At 48.3% G+C, this 26,869-nt stretch overlaps 2 protein-coding genes across 2 annotated transcripts; both read right to left on the reverse strand.

Moving 5' to 3' along the window:
* Positions 1 to 15,897: 15,897 nt before the first annotated feature.
* MEPE (matrix extracellular phosphoglycoprotein) lies at positions 15,898 to 19,857 on the reverse strand. The gene is made up of 4 exons (XM_062493972.1): positions 19,780 to 19,857; positions 18,213 to 18,266; positions 17,980 to 18,072; positions 15,898 to 17,883 (listed from the first exon to the last, which is right to left on the reverse strand). Exons 1-4 carry the CDS (start codon positions 19,837 to 19,839, stop codon positions 15,898 to 15,900), a joined length of 2,193 nt encoding a protein of 730 aa, XP_062349956.1. The 5' UTR covers positions 19,840 to 19,857.
* A 2,847-nt stretch (positions 19,858 to 22,704) lies between these two features.
* On the reverse strand, positions 22,705 to 26,507 carry IBSP (integrin binding sialoprotein). The gene is made up of 6 exons (XM_062493893.1): positions 26,454 to 26,507; positions 26,324 to 26,374; positions 26,126 to 26,197; positions 25,886 to 25,939; positions 23,825 to 23,926; positions 22,705 to 23,530 (listed from the first exon to the last, which is right to left on the reverse strand). The coding sequence occupies exons 1-6, from the start codon at positions 26,505 to 26,507 to the stop codon at positions 22,952 to 22,954; spliced, it is 912 nt and encodes a 303-aa protein (XP_062349877.1). The 3' UTR covers positions 22,705 to 22,951.
* Positions 26,508 to 26,869: the final 362 nt, after the last annotated feature.

Below are 26,869 nucleotides of genomic sequence, written 5' to 3' on the forward strand. Positions count from 1 at the left end.
ATCCAGAATACCTTAACCTTTGGGCACAGGAGCTGTCTGCAAAACAGCCAGGGAGTTTTCCCAGCCAAACTCATCCTGAAGGGTCCCTCCTTAGCTGCAGCATGAACCTTCCCCTGCTAAGTAGAGTCAGGACCTGTATCAAGTAACCTAAGTAACCTACAGGTCTCCAACATCAACTTTCTCATCACCAGTGTGGCAGTTATTTACTTTGCTGCAGGGGACTATACCACAGCAAGAACCATTCCTTTGCATTAATTATCATTATTCAGAAGCATTAATGATAAACAGGAATAAAGGCAAAAATTTTCCAGGCAGCAAATGAGACTCCAAAATATGCCAGGCCATGCCTACAGCAGCACTGGATCTCTTGATGTTTTCCCTACAGCATCTTCCTTTCACTTCTGTTCTGGCTCATTTAAAAAAGAGTAAAACTAAGCTTGGAGGCATAAAAGAGCCAGATATAGTGAATAGGAGACTATTGAACAAAAATTGTATTGAAGGAATTTTGTTAAGTCCCTCAATCTCATTTGGCTGAGAATTTTGGACAGTCAGAGCAAGGAGGTAGCACCAGTTTACTCAGGTTGGAGCAGAGGAGGTGAGCACTGGCAGGGGGCAGAGAGGAAAGAATGAAACACCACGGTGGAAATGCATAGAAGAAAAGGCAAGGCTGGAGAAACAGACATGGGGGAAAAGAGTTTAGGAGGAAAATGCCAGTAGGGCAGAAAAGCCAGAAGCTGGGAGGGGAGAAGGCTTGCAGCCCAGGCAGCTGAGGAAACTGGGCTGGAAAAGGGGGAGAGAAAGCAAAATAATGAAGTGGAATCCACTCTATAAGGCTGAGCTGCTCAGTCAGAGGCAGAGCTTAAGCAGAGGGAAAGACCGTGGGCCCAAGTCTCCCCTGTCCCCCCTGCACCACACAGCCTTCTGTACAACTCTGGGGCAGGTCTGGCAGTGTCTGTACTTCTGCATCAACTCTGCTCCCATGAGCTTGATTGTTTAATTAATATATTAACCCCACCCAAGAAATCTACTTTGCAAGCCCTGTCTTAAAGCTTGGTGTGATCTGCACAAAAATGTAGAGTGTTAACTGATGTTTGTGGCACAATCCTGGTGCTCATGCAGTGCTCTGAATTTCCATAGCTTCCCTAAGGATGTCCCTGTTATTACTGGCATGTGCAGCCTGCACAGCCATCAGGACTCCACTTAAATAAATGCCGACTCCAACTGTATTATCCAGTTTCTCCCAAGGTGGAGAGCAGCAGTTCTGGCAAAGGCAGAGGTTGAGAAATGTTGAGAACCTCTGCCTTTCCAGTGTTGCTGGTGATTAACTCACCTCTCCTTTTTAACAGTGGGCCAATATTTCCCTTAGGTTTCTTCCTGTTGTTTATGTATCTCAAGAACTCTTTCTGGCAGTTTTCGACATCTCTGGCAAACTTCAACTCAAGCTGAGCTTTTGCTTGTCTGACAGCATCTCTGCAGTTTTAGTAGTAGGAAGAGATGCTCCTCATCAAGGATGTGGGATCATGACCTGACCAAGACAAAATGTGTTTAACATCTGATAGCTGATCCACATCACCACTTCTCACAGCAGCATTGCCTGGTCCCTGCCAGATAATCATTACATGCTTTTGTTAGGTTTCTATATATGCTCTTTTCTGTAAATTTAAAGAGGACCTTCCCTTCCAGTAAATTACAGCTTTCCCTTGGCTTTCAGGCCAGTCTGCTGCTCATGTTTTCATGCAGCCCAAGCAGCTTGTGTTTGGCTTTTCTGAGACGCTGACTGCGGGGAAGGTTAAGCAGTTTAGTGGTTGAGTGGCTGGTACAAAAACAAACCTACAGATTTCTGATCCAGAACACCAAAACAACACAGTATAGAGAACCAGCCCAGCTGGGGCCAAGTATACGTGCTAGTGCATTACACACCCCGGGTGTTTATTTACAAAGCAAGCCAAGTCAGGCTGCCATCCCTCTTCAAACGTGTCCTTTTCAGGCCCAGAAATTGTCCTCGGATCAAGTTTCTGGTGGGAGGAGTGTGTAAAGCAGCCCTGCCTGCAGGATCTGTGGCCAGCAGGCTTCTCCAGCACATCTTCCCAGAGGTGAAACAGGTGTGAAGAGTTTGTCCACAGCTGCTGGGGGCTCTGAGGTACCTGAAACAGCAGTGGGGGTTTGGCACTTCTGTCGCAGGCAAAGTGGGAGCTTCAGACAAATTTATTAGAGAAGCCCTCCCTTAAGTCACAAGGTGTGGAAAAAAACCCCTTGCTTTTTGAACTCCTCAAAGAAGAGCCTAGTCCTAGTCTGGGATCCAATCTTGGGCCCCAGACTTTGTCAATGGTCTATTGTTCAAATCAATATACAGGTGTAATTGAAGCTTTATCCAACTTTGTCCAGCAGCATTAAGAATGGTAAACCAAATATACTCATAAAAATAAAACGAATGATTCATTTAAATTGGTTTCAATAATGAGAGTGGAAAAAAAGGGCTTTATCAGAATTATTTACAGCACAGTAGGTAGCTATAACTACTATTATAGTGCACTGGTTTTGAAGCAATATTGAATCAGTTAAAATAAAGCAGTTATATTGAAGCAATTATGTTAAAGTCCTTAGGCTAACAGAATTTTTAGAAGGGGAAGAGCTTCGTAGAAGCTGGCAGTGCTCCTGTCATCAGCTGACAGTCATCAATGGAACATTATAACCAGGGACAGAACAAGCTTGGGCCATAAACAATCTGTCTAGATACATATGAATTATTCTCAAAGAAAATAGCTGTCTTCAGATGTGTGCACAACATGTTGCTCTTTCAACCTTCGAAGCATTGAAATAATTTTTAGCTGGGTCTGTCCTAAGAATCAGAAGCCCTCACACCCAAGCAGTGCCTGTTTCCTTTTCCCTATAAAACACACACCATTGCAAGAGCTACAAAGCTTGTGCCTTCAACATTTCCCCCCAAAATAAATTACTACAGTGTGATGAAAAGATCTGACTAACCTGACTAATCAAACCAAGGGTTTTATTTCCACCTGTTAAAAGAAATGTCTGTCTACCAGCAGAATCCAACATAGATGAGCAGACTTGATTATAGTTAAATAAATTAAAATTTATTTATAATTAAATTCAGAGAAAACGGAACCTTATACAACAAAAACTATTTATGCATATTAAAAATCTCTTTGTACTACCTATCACCCTGATAGGTGAAAATCTGAAAGTCTGGTGAAAAGATGGGTGAAAAGTCTGAAAATCCATCTTAGACTGTCTTGAAAAATAAAAGTACTTATATATAAATGGGATGGTACTGTCCTGGAGTGAGATCTGTCCTGCAGGTTGGGCAAAACCTGGCAGTCTGAAGGGCAAAAGGGAGGCAGTGGCTGCAGAAGACATGGCCACACAGTGTTGACAAAATCATTCGTCCACTTTGCACAATCTGGAAGGAAGGAAATCACAACAGGAAAGAATTTGAGTTTGCTGCTTTATTGGAAGCGGGAATATAAGACCTGGAGTGTCTGCAATCTGTCAGTCACTGCTGAATAATGAGGAAGACGTGGGTCTGGCAGAGCCTCCTTGGCAAGGGCTTCTCCCTCTATGTACTCCAACAAGAAGTAACTTTTAGAGCTCCAAAGCAAGGTCTGTGCTTCAAACCAGTTGCCCACAGCATCCCACATCATCCAGCTGGTTTGTGCAGCTCCCCTTCTGCCCCAATCCCCTCCCACAAAGCTGGAAAGATGACCACAGTTGGGTCCTTACCTGTGGGTAAAAATCCATGCAGATCGGGCACCTAATAGTACCTGCTGGCCAAGCACTAGAGAGAACAGAACCAGAAAGAACATGTGGCTGTTTATGTCACCACACGTCAAGGGTCACTGGCACCTAAAATGTCATGTAGTCTCAGTCTGCACTGAGCATCCATGACACATTTCCTTTGGAGAACCCTGCGTATCCTAAACCCTCTCCATTTGGATGTTTGTTTGTTTGTTTGTTTGATTGTTTGTTTGTTTGTTTTGAGGTTTTTTTTCCTGTATGTAATAATGAGTACAGGTCTCCCAAAGGAAACAGCAGCTTGGTTTTCAATGGGAGAAGGATGCAGTCAGGCACCCTGTTCTAGGATCTGAAGTGTCAGCAGCTTCCAGCACTGAGCAGTCTATGTATGGCAGTATTTATGTCCAACAGGTCTTCAATGACAGCTTTGTAACTAAAGCATCTGTCCTCTGGAAAATATTAGTTCTAGAACGGAGCAAGGCCTGACACTACAGAGTAACACTGCAGACAGCTCTGGCAAGAAGGACCCTTTGCTTAGTGTTAAGTGATGCTCTTCAGCCTCACCTAAATTAAGCAGGAAGGTGCATACTGTAACACAGAAGCTTGAGACTGAAGGGAAACATTATGTTTTTTTTATATCAAGTTCTCTCCTACATTGGCTTTCAGTAATTTAAAGCACATCAGCTTTATTAAAACCTGCACAGAATTTGTCCAGCTGCTGCCAAGCCATCAATACCAATTAAAGTATTTCCCTATCTACTAGAGCCTGGCATGAAAAGAAAATGGAATGCACTGTAAGCTATGGCCTCTGCCTAAATCACCCTCTCTTGCTATACCCCCAAACTTTGTCTTTAAGGTTGTGTGCAAAGCTTTCCATCTGCCTTGGGCTGTCTTCCTCTGCTAAAGTAAAAATGGTACAATTTGATCATCATGAAGCATGGGATGTGGTTGTCATTGAAAGAGGGAAATAAGTAGAGTAAGTGAAGGTTTCAAAGGTGAGCCAGGCCATAGCAGTAAAACTTAGTCTTGTCTGTATGAAAAACAAAAAGCAAAATTCAGTGTCTGGTAGGTCATGAGGCATGCGTACTCTGAACTTTCAGCTTCATCTCCTGATGAATCCCCTTCTTCAGATGCTGAATCAGTCACAGACACATCATTATCTGTTACTTCATCGTCATCACTCAGTACAGAGCTGTCCAACAGCAACTGGCTTCTTTGTTGTTCACACCCTGCAATTTAATTTCAAAAAGTTAGATTTACTATTTACCCTCTCTCTTTGGAACTGTGCTTTAAATGAGTTATTATAAACAGTCTGTTATGGTTCCTATTTGAAATAGACCTTATTTAGTTGGGTTAAAAGTAATCTTAAAGAAACTAGTTTCCCTAAATATTGAGGCTGAACCCTTCCACACATTGTGATTATTCTGCTACAGACCAACACAAAACATTTGCTCTATTCACCCTACAAACAGCTAAAAATATTACCTGTGAGAGTCTCAGTTCCATACATTCCACAGAGTTATACTACTTGTGAACAAATCTGCCTTATAAAGAGAAGCTCCCTCACACAATCCTTACTAACAGGGTCTGCTGTGGTCCTATGGTGTTACGGTAACTTGAAAATTATAACACATATAGTTCAAAGGAGATAAGTTTTTAATGGCCAGCTAACACCCAAAGTGTGTTTGCTTTTTAATTCTCAGAATACATATGCAACAATGATCTCTGCAACTGCCATGTCCATGTAACAAAAACCAAGCACTAATCAATTAAAATTACAGAAAATGCTACCAAATTAATTCCTTCCTACATAAGTACTGAGCAACAACTTCTGTTGTGGGGATTTTCCACTGTGTTCAATAGCAGCTATCAGACAGAGATTAGATCCACACTTTAAGATGCTGGCCAGAGGCTTTAGCATTGTTCTTTGCCTTTTGCTAAATGCAGTTTCAATTCCTGCTGCTTGAGATGGTTGGAAAGCACACAGAAGAACTAATGATTATATTTATAACAATCCCATTATCAACTTTAAAATGTAAACTCACCTTGAGTAAGCTTGCATCAGTGCATATGGGAAGAGAGAAAAAAGAAAATATAATTAGACTTTGGTGTGCAACCCTGGTGTTATATACCAGCACCAGCTCAGCAATTACAGCAGATAAGATGAAGAATGCTAGGCTACTGCTCTCTAATTTTGGTTAAGAACATTAAAAGAAGGTAGCCAAATAGCTGCTGCCCTGAAAACCAATAAATTGCTGCTGGCTCTCTTCCTACTGCTGGAACAGGATAGAAACAGAGGCAGCTTCAGAACCACCTGAAAATCCTGCTCCCTCCTCCCATTTTGGTTTCCAAATCGGATTTTGGCTGGAGGTGTTTTTTCCCCAAACATGAAAATTTGTATTAGATGAACTGAAGAAAAGAAGAAGAAAAAAAAAAAAACAAAAAAATTGAACAGGGATTGGAAGGAAAGAATTCCAGTTTGCTGCTCTATGGGCACCAGGTGAATAGAACTCAAACATCTGCCATTTATCAGTAACTGCTAGAAGAATGAGGAACCCACAGATCTGCCAGTGCCACCTTGGCTGGAGTTCTTCCCTCAGGGTGCACCAGCAAGAAGTGACTTGGACGGATGAGCTTGGACCTTCAAAGCTTCAGGTCAGCTGTCCACAGCATCTCACGTTGGCCAGCTGAGCTGTACAGTTCCCTGTCTGCCCAAAATCCCCCTCCCACAGAACAGAAATGATGACAATACATGGATCCTTACCTCTAAGTACTCCTCCATCCAGTTTGGAGAGCTAAGAGGATCTGATGACCATGCACTAGAGAGAACATGACCAGAAAGAACATGCAGCCAGTACTTTCAGCACACATAAAGGGTTACTGATAGATAGAATGTCAGAAATAAGACATCCCCTACTCTGATTTAGCAGCACTCCAGCCCAGCAACACAGTAATTCCAAAAACTCTTATGTACTGCAAGCGTTTCAGCTCATCTCATCTCAAGCCATAATATAAGATACATTCATTACTGGCTTCATGAACAGAGAAGAAAAATTTCTGTTGGATTTTGCTAGGATTTCTTTTTTTTTTAAGGTAGTTCTCTTCCTGAAAGGCCACTATATTCTAGGTCATAATATCAAGAAGAACCCAAACTTTGTCTAAAGACTGTTTCTACCCTATTCCAGAAATCAGACTTTAGAGAGACACTATCTCTCACATACCTATTGTTGTTTGCTCTTTCCTCTTCATCACTTGCCAGTAGCAGAACTGAATTATCTGCTGATCTGGAAATAAGGGGGTGCTGCTGGTTTTGCTCCAGCTGCTGCAACAGAGTAGGAACAGAGGCAGTTTAGGAACCACCCACACACCCTCTACCCTGCTCCCCCAGTTCCATGATTGGCTTTGGTCTATACATATTTCTTCTACTCTTTCTTCCCCAAATGGGCAAATTCAGCTGTGATAGCCACAAACACTTGGTGTTAGATGAACAGCTGCTGAAGAAAGGAAAGCTCAACAAGGACTGGGAGTAAAGAATTCCAGTTTGTTTCTCCATGGACAGCAGGCAAGGAAGACTTGAAACATCATCAATCTGCTAAATAATGAGGAGCCCAAAGATCTGGTAGTGCCATCTTGTTAAGGATTTCTCCCCTGATGCACACCACTAAAAAATTACTTGGATGTGCAGATTGGAGCTTCAAAGCAAGGGCTGTGCTTCAAGCCAGCTGCCCATTAGCCAGATGAGTCTCATAGTTCCCCCTCTGCCTCATTCCTCTCCCGCAGAAAATGAAAGGAGAACGATATGGGGATTCTTACCCATAAGAAGCAATCGTTGTAAAGCACACTTGTTTGGGGACCAAAGAGCCTTGTGGTAGAGTGAACAGAACAAGAAAAATATACACTTATTATTTTCACCACACAACAAGGGTTACTTATACATAAAATGTCAGAAATGTTAAGTATTTCCTATTCTGATCTAGCAACATCCCAGCTCAGCAACGGACCAGTTCAGCAACATGAGCATTCTAAGTACTTTTATGTACTGCAGACATTTCAACATATCCCAAACCATAGTATAAGATACAACCAATAATGGCTCCATGAAAAGAAAAGTTTCTGGTGGATTTTATGGTTTCGTTTTGTTTTTTATTTGGGTCTCTTCCATACAGTCCACTCTATTCCAGGTATGAACTTTTTGCACAGGATTAGACAGAACCTAAAATCTTGGCAAAACCTGTTGCTACTCTGTCAGAAGTTGGACTTCGGAGAGACACTTTATCTGTCACATACCCATCATTATCTCTCAGCTCTTCATCATCATCACAGGCCAGTAGCACAACTGAATTATCCATTGGTGTAGAGAGAAATGGGTACTCCTGGTTGTGCTCCCACTGCAGAAAGGTGGGTAGAAAGGGTAGCAGCTTAAGAAACATGTTAAAAGCCTTCTCCTTGCTCCCCTGTTTCAGTTCCCTATCTGCATTTAGACTGCAGGCTAATCTTTCTTTCTTTCTCTCCCAAACAGGAAATCAGTGTAGCCATAGAAATTTTATATTGGGTGAAGAGCTGATGAAGAAAGAAAGCCAGAACAGAGATTGGAAGGAAAGAATTCCAGTTTGCTGCTCTATGGGCACCAGGTGAATAGAACTCAAACATCTATCAGTAGCTGCTAGAAGAATGAGGAACCCACAGATCTGCCAGTGCCACCTTGGCTGGAGTTCTTCCCTCAGGGTGCACCAGCAAGAAGTGACTTGGACGGATGAGCTTGGACCTTCAAAGCTTCAGGTCAGCTGTCCACAGCATCTCACGTTGGCCAGCTGAGCTGTACAGTTCCCTGTCTGCCCAAAATCCCCCTCCCACAGAACAGAAATGATGACAATACATGGATCCTTACCTCTAAGTACTCCTCCATCCAGTTTGGAGAGCTAAGAGGATCTGATGACCATGCACTAGAGAGAACATGACCAGAAAGAACATGCAGCCAGTACTTTCAGCACACATAAAGGGTTACTGATAGATAGAATGTCAGAAATAAAGACGTCCCCTACTCTGATTTAGCAGCACTCCAGCCCAGCAACACAGTAATTCCAAAAACTCTTATGTACTGCAAGCATTTCAGCTCATCTCAAGCAACTATGTAAGACACATTCATTACTGGCTTCATGAACAAAAATAAATGTTTCCGCTGGATTCTTCAAGGATTGTTTTCACTTAGTTATCTTCCAGACAGGTTTTTATAGTCTATGTCTGAAGTTTTCACATCAAATTAAGCAGAACTCAGAAACTTCACAAAAAACTCTTTCTACTCTATGTCAGAAATTAGACGTTGGAGATACACTTTATTTCTCACATACCTATCACTCTGTCTTGGTTCCACGTCATCGTCACTTGCCAGTAGAACAGCTGAATTATCTGCTGCTCTGGAAAGAGTTGGGTGCTGCTGGTTCTGCTCCCACTGTTAGAAAGGGTTAGAAACAGAGGTAACTTAGGAATCACACGAACACCTTCCACCCTACTCCTCTGTTTCAGTTCCCTGACTTGATTTAGGCTGCAAGTGTTTCTTTCCCTCTTTCTCCCACAAATGGGCAAATTCGGCTCATGAAGTCTTTGTATGAGATGAGTAACTGTTTAAGAAAAAAGTCCAACCCCAAACCTACTCTTAGTTTTGCAGAATTGAGCTGGATCATGCAGATTCTTCCATAAAGTTCAAGGCCCTTTCCAGCATCACTGCTCTTGTGTTTCTGCTTTGTATAGCAGCAGTGGCATCCCAAAACTCAGGGGATAAACTACCCTGTGGGCTGGAACTTCGTAAAATACTTCTTAGAGTAATAAATAGAACCGGATCAATAAACTTGAAATACTTCTTGGAGTAATGAGCAGTTTATACATCAGACAGCTACAGCTGTCTTTGGTACCTCAGTGACAGGAGTACTTCAAACCAGTGTTGCAGCCAAACAAATTGTATTTGGAAAGTCAAAGACTTCCTGTCATCTTCTTTCCTTTTCCTTTAAATCACTGGTCTATATCTTGGGTATCTCTAGATCTGCTTCAGCTTTAAATTGGCTCCTTCTATTCCATTACCCATGATTGCTAAACATTCTTCCCAAGTTTTGGAGCAACTAGGTCTTTTAAATTACTCTTCCACCCTCTGCAAGTGATACTCAGAGATACTGATGCATTCACAGGTGAATTTGGGGTTAACTGGGAGCTCTGTCTAAAGTAGGTAAGTCAGAGCTGTGTTTCAGCCCTGAATGTCAGACTGGCGTTTGGATGCCAGAAGACAGGCCTGGCAGCACAAGAGAAAACTAATTTGGCTGTGAGATGGAGAGAAGTGTGTCATTCACTACTTACCACAACACTGCCAGAATCATTGCCAGTTAGATTGATGTCTTCAGAGTCAGGAGAGTCAGCTGTGACACCGATGAGTTCCACACCAGCTGAAAACCAGAATGTTAGAATCAATATCAGAAATTGTAGAGGAATGAAATTGGCAGGCCCAGAGGAACAGGCTGAGGTAGGATTCATCTGTGCCCTGGGTCTTTTCAGGAATGTGTCCAACATTGCACTTCAGCTTTGCTCTCAACAGTCCACAGGAGAGCTTTGCCAGCCCTGTCCTCTGCAAGAAAGAGTGGCTGAGCTCCTCACACGGTTCTGTTGGATGACAGCAACTTGCAGAAGGTACACACCAGCACAAGATTCATCTAACACAGGGGAATGTTTATGACACAGGGAAAAAAAGAGCCCCAAACCAAAGCTGGAATCATAGAAGGTATCCTGATTTTACAGTACCATACTGTACATGTTCCCTTGAGGAATGGGAGATTTTCCTTATCTGCTTCCTGGCTGGGAGATCCCAAACTTAGTTTGCCTGTGTGGTGGCAGCTGAGGAAACTGCCAGCTGCTCAGCCAGACATTCAGGTGTTTGAGCAGCACTTGGACCTTGGCTACACAGTTCATCTCCCACTACTGCAAATGTATCTCAGCTCAGGAACAAACCCATGAGCTTCTCAGGAGCCTTGCTGTTCACAGATGCCATACTAGGCATCCTAAAATCCAAGGTTTCCCTTCCTCCCCACTAAAGGACCTAGAGACTGGCAAATGCACACATTTGTCTGGACCCCAGCCCTCCAGAAGCAGTTTCTGTCCTTACCAAGCTCAAAAGAAGGTGTACCACTTTCTTCAAAGTCTACTGGCTCTGGCTCTGAAGCTCCACCTGTGCTAGGAGCCAACAGCCTGCTCCATTTCTGAGCTTGACCGCAATCATCTGCTTCTCCACGGCACTTTCGCTGATTCTAAGAAGGAGCAAAGCCTTAGAATTTTCTGTGGGAGTAAGGGTAACATGGCCCCCATTTTTGCAACACCAATGAAAGCATGAGGGTACGGAAAACACTCATGCAAAGGCTGGAATATGCATCATATGGTGCTGTGGGACATTCCTCCCTGAGTGCATGGCATCAAGGAAAAGGAGTCGCCTCGATCTCTTACCAGCTGTCTCACCAAGAAAAAGCCTATCCCAAAGGCTTGAAAATCAGGAGACTACTTCACAATTTTATCAGGTCATTGTTCACACTGTAAGCATTTCTGAACTACTGCTAGCACCCAGAGAGATTCAAAATCTTCCATCTCCCAAAGCATGAAGCTACATGAAGCCTTAATAGGCTTCTGCTCCCGTGCATATGTTACAAACTCTTTAAATCCTTTCTGGAATTACCCCAGCCAATGCATTTTAGGAATTAGATTTGCATTGAATAGTAAAGTACTCACTGTGCTCATAGTGTTTCGTGACCTAAAACCACTGGAAGAGTAAGTGGGACAGGCACCAGAGAAGGAATGTCAGAGAAGCTGCAGCGATTGATCCCTTAGATTCCTTTAGGTAGCACGCTGTTACCAAAAACCATGACTCCTAGGGATCAGAGAATGATGTTCTTCCAAACCTACCAGAAGAGCAGAAGATATCCTATCTGGAACACCCATTCTCTTAAATACCATCTGTGTTCCAAGACTCCTATTCCCCACGTCATCAGTTTCTGTAAAAGTTCAGTGCAGGACTGAACACCTTTTCTGTACAAGTTCAGTACAGAACTAAACACCAGTTTAGGACTGGAACCTCAGACACCTGAAGCTGGGTCAGAGCCCCAGAACATCCCCTTGGCATCAGAAACCTTTTCAAAAATAATCTACACTTACCTGTGTAGTTGGTCAAGAGTTTTCCTCATAAATGTCAGAAAATCACCTTCTGTTCCCACAGGGGATGGAGAAGATGGGCACTGAGCAGAAGAGACGGACACTTTGCATCTGCTTCCCAGCAGAGGATCCATCAACTGCCTTAACAGACCCCAGGTCACCTGGGATGGAATCTGCCTGGGGTGGCAACGGTCTTGGCTGTGGCAACATTCCATTAATGGCAGCAGAAGCCCCCATTGCACCCTTGCACCCTCCTGGTGCTTTGGTGTGGAAGGGACCATAAACATCAGCTGGTTCCAATCTCCTGCCATGGGCAGGGACACCATCCATCCATGGGATCAGAGTGTGCAGGACCCTGGCCAGCCTGGCCCTCCAGGGACAGGGCATCCACAGCTTCTCTTCTCCTCCATGCTGTTTAGTCTGTGTCTGAAAACTCTCATGAGACTTTAATGTTTAATCCCTAGTAAAGAGAAATTAAATCTAAAGAAGATATATTTGGTGTTGGGTTGTTTTGTTTCTGAAGTGTTTTGTTTCTAAAGACTTTCTTTCTGAAAGTCTCTGAAGTCTTGAATTTTTTAGGTGTTCAACTATTTCTCTGCTGGGCATTTCACAAGAGGATTGGGAGATTTGCTCTGCTTCTGGTGACAGCACCCTCCTCTTATTTTTTTTCAGTCCCTCAGTCCCTGTTCTTTGGCATGGGATGAAGATGGGTCTCTCTGAGTTACTACAGCAGGTGAGGAGGAAAGTAGTAATTGTCCTGTAGCCAGCCTCTTTCTCTTTTGAGAGGTGCTGCTTTCAGCTGCTCCCTCTGGCTGTCTGATTTTGCCCTCTTCTGAAAAACCACGGTGTTACAACGGGGAAGGCACCCTTTTCTCTCTGGGCAGTGTCTGCTCCCACCCCACAACCAAGAAAACATCTGACAAGAGCTATTTGTGATGGGCATCACCTGCCTCCTCCATACAGCCAGCACTGAGCTCTGTAGCTAAAAACAGAGCTAAAACTACAGTTCAAAACTCTGTTTGAATGGTTCCTCAAAGTGCATCATTGGTTTTTAGCCTTCTTATTAAAAGTATTTTAGCAGCTCTTTGCAACCTTGCTGGCCTGAAGCAGCAGTGTGTAGCCATATTTACCTGGCCACATGACCACAATTAACATTCATAATAGTAGCTGGGATTTTTAGGGACAATTTATTTTTTGTTCTGTACCCTCAGATAGTACCTATCCCTCTACACTTGGGTTCACACACTTACAGGGTGGAATGAAAGACCCTAAATCACTTCAGCAACAGCCTCTGCTGTCCCAGCATGAAGAAACACCTGTAGATAAATCACTGATGCCCTTGAGTAAAACAAAAAAACCCAAACCAAACAAACAAACAAACAAACAAAAATCAAAACACAAGGAACATAATGTAAATGTGCATTTATTAAAAGTCTAAATTAAATATTTCCTCAAAAACACACAGATCAGCAGAGCCAAAGAGCAAAGGGCCACAGAAGAACACCTCCCAGACCTGGTAACTATCTCTGGCCCAGCTGTAAGCTTGCTGTGGGTGTTTGAGCATGGCGGGTGAGCAGTGTCACCCTGTCACATCTGCTCACCCTTCATTGCAAGGAGAAACCAGCTCCTTGCTTTGCTCCAGTACTCTGGCAAAAGCCTTTCCTAGGGAAACGTGCAGTTTTCATGTTCAGTGGCCACCTGTGCTATTTGGCAGGTGAGTTTAGAAAGAGCAGGGCCTGGCAAAATTGTGGTGCTGAGCAGGGGGGCTCAGGGTGAGCATCCCAAAATACTGTATTCTCACAGATGTAGAGCCAGAATCACAGCACAAAAATACCAGGTGCTTTAGCAGCAACTGTGCAAGGAGGTAATGCTGGTTTGTAAATATATGCCATTTATACTTGAACTAGCCGGTTTTATACCTGACCTCACCATTCAGGCAGAGCTCCCCGGCACCTCGGGGAAGCAGTGGGACAGGACAGCAGCAGTGCCCACGCCACCATCACGCAGAACTGGGCGTCATTGAACAGGCACAAAACATTCCCAGCAACAGGCTTTTTATTCCGCTAGATGGTGCCCAGCCCTTGCTTAAGGATGTTGCTTAATTCTTTGGACAAGGATGTAGTCAGGACTGAGGATGGAGGGGCCCGGACTCTACGAGGGACTGTAAACTCCTTAGTTCCAACCCTGCTAGACGCGAGACCCCAGAACCCTGTTCATTTGCCAGGCAATCATGCCGAGCCCTAGAAATACAGAGCATTGCCATAGTCCATAAATCTGGGGTTGTGATGTGCTGTGCCAATTCCAGGGGTGAGTCATCCAGCCTGAACTGGCTGCAGCCCTGCAGCACCTTTTAGTCTGAGCCAGATGGGCCAGCACAGGTGATCTGTGAGCCCTTGGCGTGGTCTCTGCATGCTGCCCTAAGCCTGGGAAGCTGCAGGCAAATCCCTGCCACAGGCTGCTTAAATCTCCATGTCCTTGCAGCACTGGGACCAAGCTGCATGGAACAGCTTCCCCAGAGACACCAGGGGGCTGATGTCCTGATGGGGGTATGGTGAGCACATGCAATTTTTGACTTTTCTGCTGGAAAGCATGAGCACTAGCAAAGCAGAGTCCCGAGAGCTGGTGGTAGCTGATAGCACCAGCAAGATACACACTGTTCTGGTGTTCCACTATGAATCCACCACGTATGATCCTTAAGCACTAAGTTGCTGCAAGAAGCTATGGATGTTCCATGCCTGAAAGTGTTCAAGGCCAGGTTGGATAGGGCTTTGAGCAATCTGGTCTAGAGGCTGGCATCCCTGCCTGTGTCAGGGGAGTTGGAACTAGATGATCTCTATGGTCCCTTCCAACCCAAACCATCCTGTGATTCTATGTCCCGTAACAGGACCTGCCACTTCCCTGCATGCAGGTGTGCAGAGGGCAGGAAGCAGGCACTCTGCGGGTACTTCACTGACATCGTGGCTGCTCCTGACTGCTCCTGGCTGCTCCTTGCATGGGCACAGCACTGGGGGTGAGTCCCCTCATCATGTGCTGAGGCAATACCTCTTCCCTCAAGGCTCGACCCCTCTCCCACTGTGCCGTTCACTCCGGCACGCTGCTGAACGTGCCTGTTTTAGCAGCTTCACAGACAGAAAAAGCAACCTGCAATTGCATAAACAATGATTACCTTTTGGCACTACTGACAGCATGGCTCCAGCATGTCGAAGCCCAGCCTGGCCTGTGTGTGGGGGCCAGTGGCAGGAATGGCGGTCACGCAACCAGAGTGTTATGGTGCTCGTGGAAGGACAGTGTGGCCAGGAAATGTGCCACCAGGAGAGCATGATGGGGACTTCTTGCTGGGGGAGGTGGATGAACCGAGGGGGAGGATACTCTGTGAGCCTCCCTAGCAAGCCCAGGGAGGCTGGTGGCCCTGGGCAGGGTCTGGCAGTGTTTGATATACCAAAGGAAGGGATGTGTGGGGCTTGTTGGCCAAATTGCAGTTCCACAGGAGATGGCAGGGCCAGGGATGTGCTGGGGCCAGCAATCTCCTTATGTCCAGGGACCAGCCCACTCCCAGCACACTGCTTGTGGCAGAGTGACTGCCTAAAGTCCCGTTTTGCAAACACCAGAGTCAGCAGATCCTCAGGTACAGAAATGCCTTTATTTCTCCAGTAGGCTGGAAGTGAAACCGCGAGGACAGAGGCTTTTTCTCACTGCTTCTTTAGTTGCTTCGCATCAGTGCACAAACACCGCTACCCTATGCCGTGTAGCATGGCTGCTGCTCCCTGGCTGTCTAGCACAGCACTCCCGTGCATGAACCAGTGGTTCTTGGCTCCTGGGCTGTGAAGCACGGCGTGCCCCCCAGCAACCCGCCCCTCAGCGAGGCAAGAGCAGAGCCCGCAGCGGGGATGCCAAGGGGAAAACGCGGCGTGTGGGACCCCCCAGCTCCCCCCACTGGGGCCTGCCGGGGTGGATGTCGGCCACGCCTCACAGAGGCCCCTGGATCCAGCGGCCTTGGGGATACGCGGGGGATCCCCACCCTGAGGGCTGCAGTCCCGTCTGTCCGCTCTCGCTGTGGCTGCCCTGGTCCCCCTCGGAGGACTGGCTGCTGTCGGCGCTGCCAAGGCCGGGGTAGGGGCCGTGGGGGCCGCCGCCAGCCCCGCCGAGACTGTAGAAGGCCCTCTCACGGACATGGAGCTCGTCAGCGCGTTTAAACTGGTCCAGCTGCCGGCTGCGGCCCAGCGTGGCCATGGTGCCCGGTGCCCCAGCCCCCTCCTGCCTCCTGCCATGCTGCCCGGGCAGGCGGCCGGGCCCGGCCTCGGGCGCTGCTGTTCCGCTCCCTCCGCCTCGCCTCTGCCCCCGGCCCCTGCCTGCTGCCGTGCTGCCCATGTCTTGCCCTGCCCGTGGAACGGGGCTGGTTGCTGCTTTGGTGGCATGTGACCTGCCCCCAGCATCGCCATCGTAGCCACCAACACTTGTCTGGGCCCCGCTCGACGCCCAGCTGCTGGGCTTCCCACTTGGGGATGGTGCTTTGTCCGTCCTGGGTGTCTTGTCCAGCCCTGCTCCCCCTGGATGGACCCTGATCCCTGTCCCGGGCCGTGCCTCCACACGGGGGGGTCGGGAGGTGGCTGTCCCCACTTCCCCACTCCCTCCTGTGCCCAACGCAGTGCCCATTCCTGCCTTGCGGCTGCTAGCTGTCACTGGCACAGTGGTGCGGTCCCACTCAGTAGTGGCTGGGCGGACGCTGGTCCCCTCCGCTGGGACAGTGACAGTGGCCTCCATGTCATCCCACTGGTGGGGGGTCATGGTAGCCACATGGTCTGGCTTCCCCTTGGACCTCTGCCCCACTCCTCTCACCTCATCATCATCTTTCCCATGGATGCTGGCCACTGTGGGGCTGGTAATGTCACCACCAGTGACTCTCCAGGGGACAGGGGTTACCAGTCCTCTATCAACACCGATGGTGGTGGCACCTTCCTCATCCTCTCCAGTGAGACGGCCGTCCCTGAGGCTGCTGGTGACACTGTCCCAACGAGTTGGGGTGGCTGTGGTGGCCAGTCTTTCAGGCTGCCTGCGGGCAGGGATGCTGTCGTCTTCACCACCACTGGGTGCCGCAGTGACGTCCAGCCTGGAGACGGGGCTGCTGGTTCCCACAGAAGGGATGCCGTCATCCTTGCTACCCACTGTGGCACCAGCCTGGGTGGTTTCCTGCTCCCCCACACGGATGTTTGCCCTCCCAATGAAGATGTTGACCTCTTCATCCTTGTCTGGAGAGACCCGGGTGAAGCTGGTGTCCCTGTCTGTGCTGCCCAGGCTCCCACGGGTGATGGTGACACTGCCTGAATCAGGGACGTAAGCGTATTCATCCACACCTGCAGCATCCACTTGGACATCCTCCATCTTCTCGGTGACAGAGGACCGAGAGATGCCTTCTGTCCCTGTATCCTGCTTAACACCCTGCTGCCCTTGGCCAGAGACAGTGGCCTCCCCGCTGCCCTCATCCCCCACCCCTCTGGTAGTAGGAGCCCTCCTCCTCCCAGTGGTCATGGCCCCCTCCACTGGAACAACCCTAGGGACACCGTCATCCTTGTCCTCACTCCTCACACTGGACTTGTTCCCCGCTACAACCTCCCTGGGGTGTTCACCCTGAGGAAGAATGGGAGTGCCACCATCAACTTCCACCACCAAATCCAGATCACCGCTGCCCTCTGAGCTGGATGGGGTGGGACCTGTGCTGCCACCACTGCCACGTGCTCGTGTGCCAGTGCCAGGGCGTGGACTGGGACCATCCCTGCTGATGCCTGTGGTGGTGTGGTTTTCAGGCTTGAAGACAATCCCATACTCGATTATTTCAGTGCTGCTGTTGTCACTGTGCTCTGGGGCTGTCCCAGCTGTCCCAGCTGGTGGCTCCTGCTTGGCATTGTCCTCATCCAGCCGGCTGGGGATAATCCTCTGATGGTCAGCCTCTTCTTTCTGTGCAGTACACACAAGGGAGAGAGAGGTCAGGGTAACAGATGGCTGCTGGGGACACTGCAGCCAGGCCAGGGTGTCCCCTGGCCACCTCCTTACCTTTATCTGTGTCTGGTTCCTCCGCGTTGAGAATGAGTAGACATATTTGAAAATGTAGAAGCCATGCTTAGCGTTGCAGCCTTTCAGAAGTATCTGGTGGGGAAGAAAAGAATCAAAACCCACGATTTCTTTATTAATGGCATTGGCGGGAGTTTCCCTTTCTGTGTCTGGCACTGCAGCAGGGTCCCACCAGTACCCGCTGAGGCCCCAGGAGGTGACAGAGGGATACATACCCGGTGCTGTCCCACACAGTTCCCAGCAGCATTCCCAGTCAGCGGCGGTGGCACCTGAGGGCAGCAAAACACAGGCAAGAGCTGAGGCATCAAACACTGGTCCAGCATCCAGACAGCTGCCAGTGTCCACTGCTGGCGTCCTGCCCATCTCAGTGTTCAAGGAAGGGTGGGAAAACTGTGTTGATAAGCCAGTAAATTCCCAGGCACTACCTGGGGTGCTGACTTAAAGACAGCAATAGTAGGAAAGGTCAAAACCCCATTTCCAGGGTCTGAAAAGTATTGTGAATTTTGCTACAGCATGATTGTATTGCATGCTAGCTTTCATAGGCTGTTGTTAGTCTGCAAATAGCCTTTTCCCTTTTCCTGGAGACTGTGGCAGAGGATTTTATCACAGAGCATATTTTATACACAGCACCATTGCTCACAAAAGAAGGCTCCAGCTTACTCACATCTGCTTGTGATGGGAGTCTGGAGCTGGTAAACTGGTGGAGTTTCCCAGAGTTTACTGAGCTACTGAACAGCAACCGTTGGTTCTCACAGCCAGGTTTCTGTACATGCTGGCAGGCTTCCAGTTTTCCCTGATTATCCTGGCATCTTTTGGTGGGTATTGGCTAGTGCATCCCTCAGGGTTGGGGGACCTACTGGTGGGAACATCCTGTGAGCCCCACAGAGCCATTTCAGGCATTCCCTGTGTGCCAGAGTGAGAGACAGCCCCATGGAGGGCAGTCCCCTTTGATTTCAGCAATATTAGTCACTGAAACATCCCAAGCCTAGCTGAAGGGGCAGAAACACACCCTGAAATACTGAATATTCCCAGGTTGTTTCATTGTTTGTGAGCAGTACCAAAGGCTGGATTACAGCTCTGGTTACACAGCACATTATTAACTCTCTTCTGTGCTCTATCTGAAAAGTAAATCTGTGCTGATTTATTGCCTTCCCCTGGGCTGCCCTGCTACAGACCAGGTTATGAGACCTTGCTCTGGGGGGGTAAAAGACAAATGATAGGGGCCCATCCCTCAGGGAAAACAGGATTTCCCTACTCCTTACCCTGACAAAAAAACCCAAGCCTTTCTAGTAGCAGATTTTCACTCTAGCTAAGCAACAGTTATACAGGACAAAAATGTCTGCTATTATATTTATTTTAGAGTGCCCTGTTTTTAGTTAAATCTCTAAAAATCAGGGGAACTGGAAAATAATTGCAGGCACCCCTCTGACTGCTGTTCCTCACATGGGTAAGATGAGCATCTCTCCCACACCTCCCTTCCTGTGACTTGGCTCAAGCTGTTTGCAGGCTGAACACACTGAGCAGATCCCTGATCCACAGAAATCCAGGGAAAGAGGTACAGCCACCCATATGGACCCTTGTGCAGTGCCCTGATTGCTGAAGTGGAGGGATATGCTCAGCCACCTCAGTGCTAATATACATTTTTCCTTCTGGGCTCACCTCTGTTGTTCACCTTAATCCCCTCCCCAGGCACCAGAGGTGGTGTAAGCAACTACAGCCCATGTTTTCCCACATTTCATGCTTCCAGCAGTGTGCTGGGAACCCAGGAAAAGTCATACTCACAGGTGTGGCAAGGGCTGTGCTGAGCAGGCACAGGCACAGGCAGACGAGGGACATTTGCATCTTGGGCTGCTCCTGGAGGCACAAAGTGAAGCATCGCTGCAGTTAGTCTTCCTGGAACTTGTGGTGCTCAATGATCCTGGTTAGCATCAACCTAAAAGCTCCCACTATCCCAAAGCTCCCATGGCAACAGAGTTTTCCAGTGGCCCCAGCTTTTCCCAGTGGCCCTTGGTGTTGTCCTGCCTCTCTGCATTCATCATGACAAGGGCAGTGCTCTCACCATGGGCTTAGGGCACAGCCAGCAGCTCCAAGTGGGCGCTCTGACACCTGTTATTAAAACTTCTTAACTCCTTCAAAGAAGTTTGGGTGGATATTTGCAATAAATGATCCCCCAAAATTGCTGCAAGCTAAGCTGTTCATAAACCCGAATTAAGGAAGCAGCAGGCTTTCACCGTACTGATAAATGGCAGGAGGCAATAGCTCCGTTGGCCAATAATTCTTATTTCACCCAACGACCCTTGCCTGGGCTTGCAGGTCCATCCCAGAGACTATTTTCAGCCATACCAGCACTGCTACAGGAAAAAAACAGAAGGAAATTCATGCACAAGGATCAACAGTACAAAGCAATGTAACCTCAAGAGATGTGCACAGCCAAAGACAGGGATGTCCTCATCCCCACTGTGGCTTGCCCAGAATAAAAGCAGCAGAATCCCTGCTCAGGGACAGACAGAGCTGAAGGGCTAGGGAGAGACAGGGCAGGAAGCTAGGTAAGAAGATTACCTTTTCCTGTCGGAGGCAGGTCCCAGTGGCAGACCGTGGAGCCTGTGCCCACTTTGCTGAAATTTAAAGTTGGCCCCGAGTGCACAGAGCCAATCAGCTCCTGTCCAGGGACATTTGTCAGCTCTGGCAGCACCCGCAGATAACCAGGGGGAGTAATTTCCAGCTAAAAATGTGTTTGTGGTAAAAGACAGCTATCAAATGTTCCACCTGGCTGGATAAACAGAAAGCACGGTTTATAAATATCTGTTCTGAAGGCAAAATTGCTCGATGATTAGTGCAGATCTTAGTATGGCACACATCCAGCTTGGTTATTGATAAGAGGGTACGCAATGGGTCTTGGCTTGCTCACTGTGACCAACATGGGAAAGCCGTCAGGGCTGCAGAAATGGAAGGATGATGTCCAGAGCCAGGCCTGATCCTGTCCCTTTGGCACAGAAGGGCAGCACTGACAAAGCTGAGAACCATCACCCTGCTGTGTCTTGTGACATTTGCTTTTTGGGTTTCAGCCTCAACCCATCTGATCTAAACCTGTGCAAGTGCAAAATAGAAGAGTGGCAAAAAAGAAAAAAATATGTATATTTTTCTGTGGACTGCTTGCACAGGTCCCTTTGAGCCCAACTTTGTTACAAAGAAGTGCTACAAGGGTGTGCACAATATACAAACCCTTTATCTCCCCAGCTCTTCTTTAGGTGGCATTGCTGGTCACCTACACCCTAGGTAGGAAGAGTTCCCACGGCTGCAGCCAGCCTGGCTCAGGCACTCGCTGTGGTGGTGGCGACAGCAGCTCCCATCCCACTCCCCACTCTGCTCTAACCCAAACCCTGGGGCCTGGCACGACTTCTGCATTATCACCAGAGATGCTTAAACCATCAGCATCGAGCCCTACACAGAAGCAAATCTTGGAGCTGGGAGAAAACCGACCCTTGCCCACCGGCCAGGGAGTGGCAGTCGGATGCCGCCCCACAGGGCAGCCAGCCCATGTGCCTTGGCTCCTGGAGGAGAGCCTTTGCCAGGTGCCTGGGAGGCTGACGCACACAGGACTGGGCTACATGCCCTGTAGGAGCAGGACCCAGCTCCTGGCAATGCCAGAGCCCTTTGTCGGTGCCAGTTCCCTGACGTCTCTGTGCACCCCTGGGAATGTGGGTGATGGAACTCTCGTGTCCTTGCACCAGTCATGAGTGCATGCAGGGCTCCCCCGTGCTGCCATAGGGATTTGTCCCCAGGGTGCCCACACTGCAGGCAGCACCTCCTGCATCCCCAAAAGCTGCAGCCTGGCTTTGGCATTCAGAAGTTTTGTACAATGGCCAGTGACTTGCTGCTGCAGGAACAGACTAGTTCTGCAGTTGGACCTGCAACAGGAGCTGAACTCAGGTTTCCTTCCTAGGAGTGCAAGAGCAGTGGGGTACCTGCCATAAAATGTGCATGAGGACCATCACTATTCCCAGATGGTGCCACCTGCCTGAAGCTGAGTGGGATTTGTTCTGTCACTATCCATATTGCAGATCACCAGTTGGCCACAGACACACTCCTGTTGGGAAGTGAGCCTGAGCAGGGATACTGAGGACTCCCAGCCAGGCATCGCCATCGCTGATGGAGGAGGGGAATGGATACACCACTGTCACTGTGACAGCCCTACCTTGCTCTGGGAATTAAGCTGCATGGCAGGGATATTTTTGGCTGCAGTTCTGGTGTCCAAGACACAGATCCAAGTTACCCAGTCTTGTACTCTCATGCCTGGTGCAGGGATGAAGAAACAAAGCTGTCATTTACAGGGGTGTTCATCTACAGTTAGTGTTGCACAGAAAGAGAAATTAGTGTTTTTACCCCTATTGACATTGCCTGGTGTGTTGTCAGGCCACGGGAAGCACTTTACTAAGGAATGGAAGACATGGTAAAGTTATCACTGCTCATGTATTGGAAATTTACATCAACTTTACATAAAATGTGTCTGTAATCCCACATCAGTGTCCCTAAGAGTGCCTTTTCATTTTTCAGAGGGGACTCTAGAGAGGCTTTTCAAGTCAGCCTTGCTGTTCTTCACCCCTTTAATGTGCATCTAAGCTGGAATGACAAGATTGAGCCCTCAGCATCCTGGGCAACCGTAGCCCCTTAGCCCTTCACCAAGTACCAAGCGTTGTGCTGCCCCACTGACCCCAGAAAATTTGGCAGCAAGCCTTTTGTCACCAACAAGCTCAGTTCAGTTGCTTTATTTAATTTGATTTCACTTTGCAAGATACAAAAAAAAAAAAAAAAAAAAAAAGCCTGGTATGGAGCCAGTGTGCATGGCAAGCTGCCTGGCATCCTCTCTGGTGTGCGGTGGCTCCAGGGAGCCTTTGGATGCAGCTTCCTGAGTGGCTGGGGCAGGCAGGGAGAGCACCAAGGCTGTCCCCCCTGCTCACTGGCTGTAGTAGTAATCCTGGCCATACACATCGTACCCGTGCCCTTTGTAGTAGCTGTACTCATCCTCATAAGCCCGGTAGCTGTCCCCGCGTGCATACTCGTCCTGTTCCTCGTACCCACCCTCGGTGGTGCCCTCGTCCCCCCGGCTGTGGTCCCTGGCTGTCACGTCGTACTCCCACAGCTCCCCTGCTGTGGTGGCATCTGTGGTGGCATCTGTGGGTCCCCCATCATCCATAGTGGTCGCCTGGGTCAGACCCTCTTCGTTGGTGGTGATTGCAATGGTGGTGGCTTCAGTTTCCTCCTCCTCCTCTTCTTCTTCCTCCTCCTCTTCTTCCTCTTCCTCAGCTTCACCAGTGCCCTCCTCAGATACCACAGTGCCATTGCCATGAGGTCCAATACCCTCTGTGGTATTGGTGCTTGTACCATTAACACCATTCTCATTCTCATCTACTTCTTCTTCCTCCTCTTCCTCCTCTTCCTCCTCATTCTCATCACTGTCTTCATTTTCAGAGTCTTCCCCCTTGCTGACAATCCTCTGCCCGATCCCTTTCAGGATCCCTTGGCAGTCCTTGCCCTGTCAGAGGGAAGACAGCACAGCATTACTCGGATGTCAGGAGGCTGCAGCTCCATATGGAAAAGGGAAGGTATGGGCACAGCTGAGCATCCCCCCCACCCCATGCATGGCAGGCTTGTCTTTTTGGGATACCCCTTCTAACCCCAAGTTAATGCCCAGAGCTTGGTCCAGCTATGGGTATTTCCAGAGCAGCCCCCAAGCAGAAACAGTGTGCAGGGCATCCCATGGGTACAAGCAAACATGCAGTGAACAGCCCCCTCCCCAGGGGTGTTCCCTCCAGCTCCCAAAACACACCTGCTGGGGGGATGAGACATCCCCTCCCAGTGCATCCTGGCAGTCCCCAGGGGCTGTTCCAGTGCTGTGTCCAGCTGCCTTAGTGCCAGCATGGAATGGCTCCTGCAGGGACAGGGACAAGGACAGGACTGGTCAGGGGGTCAGCAGCTGGAGTGGAGCATAAGCCTCCCAGCAGTGACAGGGGTACAGAGCATCCACACACAGCATTTGGGCATTGCTCCGAGTTCCCTGCTTTCCCACGGGTCTTGTTCCAGGCTAAAATGGAGAAGCTGCAGCAGGGCAGCTGGAGCTGTGCAATTAAGTGGTGGTGGCTGGAGTTGGGTGTTCCCATTCTGGCTCCACGTTTTGCTTTGCAAAGCATCTAAAGGTTTTCTTCTGAAGTTACCTCCCCCAGTTTCCAGTAAACAAAGAAAGCCACAGGCACACTACATGTGGACACACTGCACGTCATGTGTGGATGGTCAGCGAGAGTGTGATGGCTCTAAGCCAGGCATGAGCCCAAACCCCACCAGCAATCAACCATTGGCAACGCTTGGCCCCGGAGATCAGGAGCAGAGCAGGACTCTCAGTGGGGTGTACAGCTAAAAAAAATGTAAGGATAACACAAATGCAAACAGAGCCTGGAGCAGCCACTGAGGAACTGGTGGGGCAATTCACCCAGTGCCCAGCCTGGGAGGTGGAGCTTGTTGCCCCCAGCAAATGAGCCTAGCCATGGCAGGGAGACCTGAGGTCAGTGTCATCATTGCCCTGGGAAATCCCTGCTACTTGCAAGCCAGGACCAAGGACACCTACCCTGGCATTTTGGGTCACCTCAGACCTTGAAATATGGATGCACCTGGTGGCAGAGAAGATCCAGGCTTTTGTCCTCTCCAATAGGAGAGCATCAAATTGCGCAGTGCAGCCAGCTGTGCCAGTGGAAATGATGGTCCCCATCCAGCAGCCAATGTAACAGTGCTTTTTACATACCTATAACTGACCCTGGGGCCTTTCAGCATGATTCCTCTTGCTGACCACCCTGCCAGTGAAGGCAACCCCTGCACGGGAACAGCCAATGCTCTGGTGCTCTCAAAATGAAAAAGGCAGACCTAAAGAGCAGCTAGATTCCTTCATACCACTTAATTTCTTCCTGAGAAATGAAATTCCACCTTTTGCTGCCCATCCCACTACTCAAATTTATCCCTAGAGATTGCAGTGGTAGGGGAGAGAAACAGGTAAAATGGGGCAAATTGCAGAGAGGTGCCAGGGCTGGCACAGGAGCCACCCCACGCTATATCCCAAGCCCTGAAAGGGCTCCAAAGAGGGGTTCAAAACCAGATTCCGTGGTTTTCATTAAATAACTTTTAAAAAAGAAAAAATAAAAGACTTGATTAGACCTGACACAGGTTTCTAAGCACACCAGATCATTTTTTCAAAGCACATGTGTGCCCAAGACCACTGGATTATTTTTGAGCATTTGCAGCCTGAAGAGACACAAAAGATCTCTGTAACCCCTTACATTTAATTCTGGACCTCGGTGACTCTCACAGCTACAGAGGTGCCCAAGCTCACATAGACCAGCAGACAAGAGCAGCTTTACCATCTAACTGGCACAAATTTGACTTTCCCAATATAACATCAGTTGTGGCACTCCACAGACACACATGCAGAGCATAACTGGATTTTCCATAGAGATTTTCTGAGTCCTATAGGAGCAACAGACCCTGAAAGAGGAAGGTAAGAGGAGTTCCTAACAGCACTTTCTTCCTTTGTTGTGTGAACCTCCCTGCTCCTGTCCTTTGGCCTCTACTGCTCCTTTCTGAGCCACTGAAAATGGAAACCCAGAGAATTTGTCTCAGGGTTGTTTGGTGAAATCCTTGTCCAGCAAGAAAAAGGAAAGCAAAAGGAAAAAGTCGACAAAAAAATAATAAAACAAGCCCCAGAGTAGAAAATCCAGTTGTATCCAGAGTGCAAGTCTGTGGGCGGTCAGTGACCACAAATGCTGATGAGCAGAGACTACAAAACCAAAGAAAGTTCCCAAATTCCCGTATTTGTTTTTGCAGCCTGCTGGTTTGCCATACTCACCCCCCCTTCCTCCTCCTCCGAGCCATCCCCCTCTTCTTCGGATGAGTCACTGCCCTAAGAAGAGGGAAAACCAGGTTGGAGGTGGGTGGGTGGGTTCCCAGTGGTGTCATGAGTACAATGTTCTTTGCCCAGGTCCACAGGCCATGCCAGCAGGGCACAGACCATTCCCCCATCTCATCTGGTCAAAATCTCTGCGTTTGGAAGGTGGCAAAGCAGCAGCAATCCCTCAGAAACACTCACCTGGTACCGTCGCTGCGGGGGATACACGTAGATGTACCTGTAGAGGTAATGCCGGTGCCGGCTCTTGAAAACCTACCAGGAAAAGGAGGTGGAAAATCCCATCAGTCTGGGGCCTTGGGTACAGGGGCCACTAAAATGTGCTCTTCCTCAGGGTCAGCCCCATTTGGGACTGGGTACGTGGGGTGGGGGAGACCCTACCGCGTTCTCTTCCGAGTCGTCCCACTTGGGTCTCCGCAGCCAGCCCTTGACCTGGGGAAAGGGCAGGTTGGTAGGAGCCCCACAGCAGCCCCAGCGAGGCCAGGGTGCTCCCCCTTTGCCAGGCACTCACCGAGAAGGCGCACGCCATCCCCACCAGGCAGACCAACACCAGGATACTCCTCATGGCTGCTGTCTCTAGGAACACCAAAACACGTAGAGGGCTTGCTTTTCATCTAGAAAGCACCAGCACCACTCCAAACCATCCACATGTCTTTGTCCATGTGGGTGAATGGGGAGAAGAAAGGCTGACCTCCAGCCACTTCTTGATGGGGTCACCCAAACCTAACCCCTCCATAAACCCAATTCTTTCTTTTCTTTTTCTTTTATTTTCTTTTCTTTTTCTTTTTTTTTTTTTCTTTTAACATCTGCCTCAGCTGAATACATTTTGTTTTTTCTAGAAGTCACAAAATACCAGAAAAGCAAGTTTCATCATGCAGTGGACTCAAAGCTTTCCTGGAGCAGGACAACTTATTCCTGCTTCCCCAC

The sequence above is a fragment of the Cinclus cinclus genome, chromosome 5 (assembly GCF_963662255.1).
Source record: "Cinclus cinclus chromosome 5, bCinCin1.1, whole genome shotgun sequence".
Lineage (NCBI taxonomy): Eukaryota > Metazoa > Chordata > Aves > Passeriformes > Cinclidae > Cinclus > Cinclus cinclus.

Bases quoted from the DNA above. Each gene is read 5' to 3' on its own strand.
- IBSP (XM_062493893.1), bottom strand. From the start codon at position 26,507: ATGAGGAGTATCCTGGTGTTGGTCTGCCTGGTGGGGATGGCGTGCGCC. The intron at 26,198-26,323 runs GTAGGGTCTCCC...TTTTCCTGGTAG, and splicing joins ACGACTCGGAAGAGAACGCG to GTTTTCAAGAGCCGGCACCG. The intron at 25,940-26,125 runs GTGAGTGTTTCT...CCCTCTTCTTAG, and splicing joins CCCCGCAGCGACGGTACCAG to GGCAGTGACTCATCCGAAGA.
- MEPE (XM_062493972.1), bottom strand. From the start codon at position 19,839: ATGCAAATGTCCCTCGTCTGCCTGTGCCTGTGCCTGCTCAGCACAGCC. The intron at 18,267-19,779 runs GTGAGTATGACT...TGCTGCCCTCAG, and splicing joins GCACAGCCCTTGCCACACCT to GTGCCACCGCCGCTGACTGG. The intron at 17,884-17,979 runs GTAAGGAGGTGG...TGTACTGCACAG, and splicing joins GGAACCAGACACAGATAAAG to AAAGAAGAGGCTGACCATCA.